Below are 10,160 nucleotides of genomic sequence, written 5' to 3'. Positions count from 1 at the left end.
TCTCTCTCTCTCTCTCTCTCTCTCTCTCTCTCTCTCTCTCTCTCTCTCTCTCTCTCGCTCACTCGCTCACTCACACACACACACTCACTCACACACCTGCTCGTTTTACCTACTTTGTGGGGACGAATGAGACAATTTTCACATCTTTAAGTTCAGCATAGTTTCAGCTACAAAAGCCATTCAGGTATCAAAATATTCAGCTCTTCAAGGACACTCCTGTTTGTATATATTTCATCTCATCCTTCAGATAATTCAAAAAAGAACTTCAGCAAACTCTTCTCATCCTTCTGCCATTTTGTCTATTGATTTCAGGCATTTTCAGAACAATGCATTACAAATCTTGCATCCACATGTGCATTTTCTTCAGGAAATGCAATTTTTCTAGTTCTTATTCTGATTTTTAGGTCCATTTTTCAGCACTTAATTTCTTCAGCATACTTTCAGCTACAGAAGCCATGAAGCTATTAAAATGTTCAACGCTTTAAGGACATTCCTGTTTGTAACATTTATACTTTTTAAACTATTTAGGTTTTTTCAAATGAATGGGAACAATTTTCACATCTTAATATCTTCAGCATACCTTCAGCTAAAACCACCATTTCAACTAATAACTATGCAGCAACTCTTCAGCTTTTCATACCATAAACAGCTTTTTGATATTTGTTATGGTTTTTGCATAATTACCATTTACATTTTATGACTTATTTCAATAGCCACACTCTAGTATCTCTGTGTGTAGGACTACTCTTTTTTTCTCATACACACACATACACACAAACACCTACACACCCACACACACAACACTACTTCTTTTACCTACTTTGCGGGGACCAATAGGAAAATGTTCACATCCTAATAAGTTCAGTATACTTTCAGCTAGAAAAGCCATTCTGGTATCAAAATGTTCAGTTTTTTTCAGGACATTATGGCATATACTCAAGGTTTTTTACAACTTTCATAGTTTTGAAAATATTCAGCATTTATTCTGACAATTTTGCCCCATACAAATGAATGGGGAAATTCAACTTCAGCATAATTTCAGTTATCAAAATGTTCAGCTCTTCAAGGACAGTCATTTCTAAACTTCATACTTTTATAATATTTAGCTTTATTCTGAAAATCGTGCCCCATTCAAACACATGGGGAAATTCTATACTCAGCATACTTTCAGCTATTTTAGGTATCAAAATGTTCAGCTCTTCAAGGACATTCATGCTCGTCTTAAGGATTTTTCTAAACCTTATACCTTTGAAATATATAGCTTTATTTTGAAAGTTTTGCCCCATTCAAATGAATGGGAAAATTCTACTTCAGCATACTTTCAGCTATTTCAGGTATCAAATGTTCAGCTCTTTGAGGACATTCATGCTTCTCTTCAGGATTTTTCTAAACCTTATACCTTTGAAATATTTAGCTTTATTTTGAAAGTTTTCCCTGATTCAGATGAATGGGAAAATTCTATCAGGTGGCAAAATGTTCAGCTCTTCAAGGACATTCATGCTTCTATTCAGAATTTTTCTAAACGTCATACTTTTTAGACTATTCAGTTCTATTCTGAAAAATCTTGCTCCATTTAAATGAATCGAAATATTCTACTTCAGCATACTTTCAGGTATTTCAGGTATCAAAATGTTGAGCTCTTCAACGGCGTTCCTGCTTGTATTTATTGCATCTAATCCTTCAGATTATTCAACAAAGAACTTCAATTGATTTCAGGCATTTTCAGGGCGTTCCTTCAGCATCACAGCATCCAGACACATTTTTGACAGGAAATGCATTTTTCTAGTTTGGCTTTTACTTCCTTTTGGAAGCGTTGTCTGCAGATGATGAGCCAGATCACCATTGACACCTAATGGATTGTTCCGTGGGTCATACCCTAGTTGTTCAAAAATCTGTTGTTACACAGTTCATACAGTAGCTGACTGTCTTTTCTTAAGGTGCCTCTCTATTAATTTCATTTCAAATTCCTTGTGATGGCATACAGAGCCAAAATAATAACACTGATACCAAACCGATACCTATGAACCAGACTGTATATGTTCCATGATATGTTGTTTGACCTGTGGGTTTTTCTCGTCATGTAGTTGATTCCTGAGTTTTATGGGAATGATTGCAGCTTCCTGGAAAATAAGCTGTGTCTTGATTTGGGCAGAAGGCAGAATGGACGCTTAGTTGGTGATATCATTCTGCCACCGTGGGCCTCAGGTAACTTGCTGTGTATTGAACCATTCTCATCTCATGCCAACATGCACCTGAAAACATAACCTTCCCCTGTTGTCTCTGTGCTGCTATTAGTAAATAAACTCATGCTCTGTATGCTGCTGCATATTTACTCTTTATTATGATTCCAGATGCTAGTGACTTTCTTGAAAAGCACAGGGCAGCACTGGAGAGCCAGTATGTGTCAGAGCACCTTCATGAGTGGATTGACCTGGTTTTTGGCTTTAAACAGAGAGGAAGTGAAGCTGTGGAAGTTTACAATGGTAAAGTAGCAGGTGACTATTTTAAACTTCAAACCTACCAAAACTGGGCAAACTCTCAAATTTGCCTCATTGTCTTTCAGTGTTTCATCCGCTGACATATGAAGGTGGCATAGACTGTGACAGGTATCGGATAAAATCCTTCCAGAATTGTGATTTTAAATGTTTAATTTCAACAACTACCAAACCTGTTCCTCCATCTTTCTGCAAAGCATTGAGGACCTTGATGAGAGGATTGCCATGCTGACTCAGATCCTGGAGTTCGGCCAGACGCCCACACAGCTGTTCACCAGCCCACATCCTCACAGGATCACACCGCGGATTAGTAATGTTCCTCAAAGCTCCAGCATCGTGCCACATGTCAGCAAACGGTCTCCAGGTAGCACTGAAGACACACACAGTAGTACACAACCTAATGTCTCTGCTGTTCTTCAACCCACACCGTGATTAATACTGACAAGATGTGTAGCAGTGAAATGCTCAGTAACTGTGCATTGTGTGGTAACTGTAATATTAGTAGAAGGCAAACATACAGGTATGTCCAGCTACGATATGAATTAAAGTGTGACAAAGAAGGGATGTTATTTGCCATCCAGTGTTATCCAACATGTAGTCTGAGCGATTCTGTTTCCAGCACATGTCCACGTATTCCTGCAGCAGTTATCCACGTGTTGTTTTCCAGTTTCTCAGTGTGAGGACTTGTTTGAGGACTTGACTGAGGACAGCAGGAAGCTGGCGTGGACAAACATGGGCAATCTGACACTCGTCTCCAGCCACAAGATCCATAAACAGTAAGTCACAGGCATCCAGTCACAAAGTGCACATTCAGCTGTGTAAATGAAAGGGCTGGCTCCAGTGTGAGAAAGTGCCTGCAAAGCATCTTTAAAAAAGAGAAACTTATTAAAATGTACAGTTTGTGAGGACACTTACAGAGAAATCGGGTGGCTCCTCTAAAAACCACCATCTATGGAGTAGGAAAATGGCCAAGGTAGTCATTTATAAATTGTTTCATAGGCCTTTAGCATTTTTACTTTTATGTCAGTTTGCCTTTGCTAAATGTGACAGTGACTGCTACATGAAGCTAAATACAGTATTTCCTCCCTTCCGCATGTTCTGGGAAACGTACAGAGCTGTGACGAGCATCGCTGTGACTCAAGATGGAGCAACTATTTTCTCTACATCACAAGGTCTGATAATATCTTTAAATCTCTATCCAGAGACAAATATAGGTTATTGAAAAAGACAGGCATTGTCGCTGCTAAGAATTTAGTCAAATAAAATGTTGGTATAATATAATTGAAGGCCAGTTTTCACAGTAGAAATATTCACGTCCAGTGATGGTTACAGATTTCACCCAAGCCATTTGTGTAGAATAACAATAATAATCACACACGTTCTCATCAGTACATTACAGAGCAGTGTTTCCTAATTATTTTTAAAGATATTGTGATGTATTATGGTGTTTACAGTAATAAAAACAGTAGAGTGTTTGACTAAATATAAAAAACAGCTTAGCTGTATCGTTGTCCATGAAGTGATTTTATAGTCAGGAGGTACAGCTATTGAAAAAGATTTAGATTGGATTAAAGGGCAGTCTGTGGTTCAGTCGAAGTAAGAAATAATGGGCCCAAATGGAAACTGCTAATTTTTTACATTTATTTTTTATTTAACATTTTTTTTCTTTTTTTTGCAGTTATTCAGGATGAAAATCTGTGGTGTACTGCGGAGTGTTTTAGTTTTCTTTTTTGCTTGTAATGTAAAAGGAAATATTCATTTAGCTGACAATGATAATTTTGTAAAGTAAGCATAAAAATGCATTAAAGCAATCTTGAGCAGGGTGAAAGAATTCACTTTATATGAACTTTTTTCATTTCATCAACATTTCCAGACATTCAAAGTGTGAACGTTTGTTGGAAATACCACCAGCATAATTGAAGGACACATGGCCACTGAAATACAAAGCTCAGTTTAGACGTAGGCTACTGACTGACCACCAATAAATAAAAGGGGGGCCTGGGATAATGGTGTGTGTTTTCAGACAATCTGGCCAGGAGTCATTAATATCTTATAGGCTGGTGAGGAGAACAGTTTCAGAAGATGACATGAAAAGTGCCACAGGTTGTTGTGTAAGGAATGAAAAAGAAGCACTGGACAGAGATGTACAGCCAGCCAGTCTAGGTGTGAAGTAACATGTGTGGCTCCCAACTCTTCCCACTCCCAAGAACAGGCAGTAGCGCAGAATAAATAAAAGCAAGAAGCAGTTTTATTTTCTTTAGAGACAAACAGAGCCCAAAACAACAAACAGAACAACTCAGTTTCCCTAATCTACCCTGACAACAAAAGAGAGTGAAGTTTACTACCCTGGACTCATAAACCAAAGTGCATTCAAACAAAAATGGCTTCTCACTCCTACTGAAACTGCTGTGGTTAGGAGCTCTCTGTATACAGTGACTATTCACAAAATGTTTGCCAAAATCCAATAGTTACAAATAAATCAAGCTCAGAACTACAGGTTTAACAAAGTCACAGCTTTAAAATGTAAAACGTAAAATTTAGTCTGCCACTGCTTCACATGCTTCTTACCAAAGGCTTTTGTGTCACTTAATACTTCAGGAGTTAAAGCAGTAATATTCATATTGTGGAGCAGGACTATGTCAGACTGTCTGCAGTCTGAGAACTATATGTATGTACTGACCACTGACTGCATTCAGCTTGTCTGGCTGATAAAAGTCACCATCAACCACACATTTACTCTGTTAACATGGTCTCCCTTCACTTCTGTAACCAGCAGTGTGCCGGCATGGCCAAATGGAGCGCAGCCACTCACTGTGTTGCATTTGGTTGTGCCGGCATGGCACTTCTTACATAGCAATAAGGACGGGGAAACTGATTTAAATAGAGTGCAGGCAGCACATGAGGTGGTGATATGCAGCTGATCTTCATCAGCTGATCAGGGTAATAGTAGAAAATAGACTGTTCTTTCATACTAAGCAACATGATGTTTCTGCTTTTGAAAACAAAGTGAATCGCCTACATGACTGACAGAATACTGTCCCACAGAGCCCAGAAACCAGTGCACCATCTTTATATCAAACGTGAAATGTGGGCCATTATGCTGATGAACAGTTAATCCATGTCTGTATGACAGGACAACAGCCCCCAGTGCAATAAACCATAAATAAAACTATTGCACATAATCTCACAGCTCTTTTGCCACAGTGTGTATGTGTGTGTATTTCTATCTTTCTCCTGTTCTCCTTCCTACCAGCACACTGAGAGCCTCTGCACCACAGACAAATTCCTTGTGTTTAAACATACTTAGCCAATAAACATGATTCTTATTTACCTTTCAGATCATCTGAGAAAATAAAAAGATAATGATTTACTATCACACATTATGGGATGGTGATAGACACACTTAAATATTACCAGCACATTACAATGCTGGTCATGGATCCTAGAATTCACAGTGAGGGGCAGATGTAGAGGAAAAACTGTGTTAGACTATGTGTCATTTATAGCAGAGTATTTTTATATGCCAATATAAACATTAAAATGTTTCTGAGTAGAACTTTAAGTAATGAGCTCATTGTGTTTTTATGATAATGTTGCTGTTTTATAGGATAGAGTTGTATTTCGTACTTTTGAGTTAAGCACTTTGTGACTGTTGATCTGGGACGCTGCTATACTTTACTTACTTAATTACTTGCTTCCAGCACAAACCGGCACTGTGACGGTTGGATTATCGAGTGCACCTGCTAACACACTAAGCCATAGGGGTGGAGAGAGACCTGCCAAGGAACAGGCAGATAAACAGAAATGAGCCAGGGTCAATACACTACTTCTCCTTCACCGTAGTGTTATTGTTTTATCATCAGGGAGGACTTGTTCTCTTTATACTCACCCGTATCTTTATTCCAGATTCAACACTTAAGATGTTTTCCAAAGAGCTGAAGGAGCTGCAGAGAAGCATGTCCTTCTCTAATATGGTATGACTTTACTTTCTTGTTTGCTGTCTCTCCCTGTGTTCCTCCTAGTGATCTCTCTCTGCTGTTTCCACCTGTTTTTCAGGCATTATCGTCATGTTTGATACTAGGAGATGGCAAAACTGTGGTGTGTTCTTCATGGGACAACAATGTGTATGTACAGTATACAGTATGTGTATTTGATGTGGTTTGTAAACTGATTTCTTAGTTTCTCTCTTAACCTAAACGTCCCTGTCCTCTAGCTATTTCTACTCCATTCCGTATGGTAGACGGCAGGACACGCTGATGGGCCACGATGATGCAGTCAGTGAAATGTGTTGGTTTGATGACCGACTGTACACAGCGTCCTGGGATTCTATGGTCAAGGTAAAAAGTAAACCTCTTTAAAAACATCAGCACTTCCAGTTCTCAGATCCTCAGGCAGATTGTCCCAATCGCTTGGAGCATAACAACTTTAAAGCTACTTTACCTAATTTAGAGGGTCTATGAGAATCAGACCAAACTAATACCATATGCTGCCTTTAAATGCCCTTTGTCTCTACCACCATGTCCTGTTGCCTAGCAACAGTGCAAGCTACAGATCCCCAGTTTTGACAAACAGTAGGAGCTGCGCCTACAGTCCTAAAGTAGGATTAGCTGACTAACCAGTAAATTTGCCAGTCCAGCAGAAAGGTCTGGTGCTGTCAGTGTTATATACAGTATATACACCACCAGTCACAAGACTGAAAACAAATTCTCATTCAAAGAAAGCGTGTCCAAATGTTTGACCAATATATCTCACTGAATTTTCCAAAAGCTACTCAAAACATATATAACAGTAATTTAAATATATTTTAAACACATTTCCCACCAGAGCCTAAAGTCAACATGTCGAAAACCATTCGGACTGCTGTGAACCAGGACCACTGTGGTTAGGAGGCGTTTAACACAACAAGACTATTATATACCAAAGAGCTGGGCTGCACGATGATGGCAGAAATCATAATCGCAATCATGTTTGTTAATCAGATCACAGTTGATAGTAGTTTGATATTAGTTTATAAAGTTTAGATATTATCTTCTTTGAGTTTGTAAACTTCATTATCTCTTCAGCAACATGGAAGGTTGTAGTGGGTTGTTGATTATATTGATCTTTGATTTAATTATGGATTTTAACTGTTGGTACTGGAGAAATTCTCCTCTCCCAACTCTGTACTTCTGGACTAATGTGTTGAACGGTACAAGCTGGTTGTTTTCATATAGATCATTTTTACGAAGATCTTCAACAGATCACTAGAGCTTTGTGTGGTTCCCTTCTGTTTCAAATGCTCCATCATCATCCCACTTCCCAAGAAATCCTCCATCAGGGAACTGAATGACTACAGACCTCTGTCGCACTGACATCTGTAGTCATGAGGTGTTTTGAGAGGCTGGTATTGGCCCACCTCAAGGCAATCACAGACCCCCAGCTGGATTCCCTGCAGTTTGCTTATCAGACAAACAGGTCAGCAGATGATGCAGTCAACATGGCACTGCACTACACCCTGCAACACCTTGACTCACCAGGGACCTATGCTCAGATCTTATTTGTCGACTTCAGTTCAGCATTTAACACCATCATCCCGGACATCCTCCACTCCAAACTGACCCAGCTCACTGTGCCTGCCCCCACCTGTCAGTGGAGCACCAACTTTATGACGGACAGGAAACAGCAGGTGAGGCTGGGGAAAACCACATCCAGTACCTGGACTGTCAGCACAGCCCCCCAGGGGTGTGTGCTCTCTCCGCTGTTGTTCTCCCTCTATACTAACGACTGCACCTCAGGAGACCCTTCTGTAAAAATCCTGAAGTTTGCAGATGACACAACAGTCATCGGCCTCATTCAAGATGGTGACGAGTCGGCCTACAGACGGGAGGTTGATCAGCTGGCCCTGTGGTGTGGTCGTGACAATCTGGAGCTGAACACACGGAAGACAGTAGAGATGATAGTGGATTTTAGGAGCAACTCCTCCATCCTATCCCCGCTCATCGTACTCGGCAGCACTGTTTAAGTCATGGAGTCCTACAAGTTCCTGGGCTCCACAATATCTCGGTAGTTGAAGTGGACAACCAACATCAGTGCTGTTATTTAAAAGGCACAGCAGAGGAGGTACATATTTCCTGCGTCGGCTCAGGAAGTTCAGCCTGCCCCAGGAGCTGCTGATACAGTTCTACAGGGGAATCACTGAGTCTGTTCTCTGCTCATCCATTTCTGTCCAGTTTGTCTCAGAAAACAAACAGGACAAGAACAGACTCCAGCGGGCAGTCAGATGTGCAGAGAAAATCATCAGTGCCAGCCTGCCCTCCATGGAGGACCTGTAAGCATCACGGGTCAGGAAGAGGGCAGAGAGGATTTATGCAGACCCCTCACACTCTGGATACAAACTCTTTGAACTCCTCCCCTCTGGACAGCGCAGGAGGTCACTGTGCACCAAGACAACCAGGCACAGAGACAGTTTCTTTCCCCGGGCTATTACAGTGATGAACAGCTAGTCTATGTTGCTCTTTTAACTGATTTTTAACTTGTATATATTGTGTATTTATTTTGTTTTTATGTTGTGCCCATTGGGGGCCATTGAGCTGGAATCTAATTCCTTGTGTTCTTGAAATACTTGGCAATAAAGTTCATGCTTATGCTTAAATAGATGATGTAGGTGAATGATTCCTTTGTGTTGCCATGTTGGAAAGTGGCTGGGGTTGTTATGCAGTTGAATGTCAGGGTTGTGCCAAACTGGAGTGTATCTACACGGTGTTGATGATGGTTTAGTGGTTTTGTTTGCTTTCCACAAGGCTGTCAGAGTTGCACAGATTGTGCTTTGTTTTTGCAGTTTATTTTCTTAATTGAGTATGGTAAGAAGGTGAGGTCTGCAACTGAAGTGTTTTTGCATTGATTCTGTTCTAGTTCTTTCCATGAGCTATTGTAACTGTCCTTCTGAATCCATTTAGCTAAATAAATAAATAAAAAGTTGATTTGATAAGAAGTAATGCTGAAAACTTTGTGCTTCTAGGCTGCCTTGTGGTTGATCTTCTGAAGTGTTGACAGGGAAATTTGGGATTTCTTGTTATTTCTGTAAAACTGTGAAGTTAGAGAATCAAATAATTTGAACCGTTTATCTGTTGGTGCTGTGGGAAGCATTGAAAGTTGTAGTTAATTTGTGGTAAAGTTTTCATTTTGACTGTAGCAATTTGGCCAGTGAGTGGGAGGTTGGACCGGCATTTGAAATCTTCCCCTTTTTTAGCAGAGGGGAGTAATTGAGGTCAAAAAGCTCTGACAGCCTGGGGGAAATACTGATGCCTAAATATTTAATGTTACCAGTGTGAAGTGGTAGGGGACAGTCTGTAGCTTCAGAATCCCAGGCATCTTCAGAGAAATAGCAGTGATAATTGATATGATTTGATTTGATTTGATTTGATTTATTCTTTCAAACATGCAGAACAGAACAAATGACAGCAACACACACACACATAATTACCCATATCCAACCAATGCTAATCCAAAATCAGTTTGCTTACACCTAGTACATGTTTGAATGGAGTAGGAAGAAGTCAGACTTATCCAGTCCTACCCCATAACATCATATTATACAAAAAATTTCATGCATCATTGGCTGCAAGCAGTATCTCTACATAGGTAATTGTCTTCTTCACCAACAAGTAATACACAGAAAATTAAAAC

General features: G+C 39.9%; 1 protein-coding gene across 1 annotated transcript in view; it reads left to right on the top strand.

Annotated features, from left to right (window-relative positions):
• nsmaf (neutral sphingomyelinase (N-SMase) activation associated factor) overlaps positions 1–10,160 on the top strand; it is a 91,926-nt gene that overhangs the window by 77,326 nt on the left and 4,440 nt on the right. Inside the window, exons 18-26 of the mRNA XM_020625024.1 lie at positions 2,085–2,205; positions 2,352–2,483; positions 2,564–2,606; positions 2,693–2,859; positions 3,163–3,271; positions 3,609–3,667; positions 6,402–6,469; positions 6,552–6,619; positions 6,709–6,832. Of these exons, the coding sequence (XP_020480680.1) occupies positions 2,085–2,205; positions 2,352–2,483; positions 2,564–2,606; positions 2,693–2,859; positions 3,163–3,271; positions 3,609–3,667; positions 6,402–6,469; positions 6,552–6,619; positions 6,709–6,832 (891 nt within the window). The remainder of the gene's footprint in view (positions 1–2,084; positions 2,206–2,351; positions 2,484–2,563; positions 2,607–2,692; positions 2,860–3,162; positions 3,272–3,608; positions 3,668–6,401; positions 6,470–6,551; positions 6,620–6,708; positions 6,833–10,160) is intronic.

The sequence above is a fragment of the Monopterus albus genome, unplaced genomic scaffold, assembly GCF_001952655.1.
Source record: "Monopterus albus unplaced genomic scaffold, M_albus_1.0 scaffold343.1, whole genome shotgun sequence".
NCBI classification, from domain to species: domain Eukaryota; kingdom Metazoa; phylum Chordata; class Actinopteri; order Synbranchiformes; family Synbranchidae; genus Monopterus; species Monopterus albus.
Note: the sequence above shows the minus strand (reverse complement) of the source record. Positions and strands in the feature narration are given on the sequence as shown.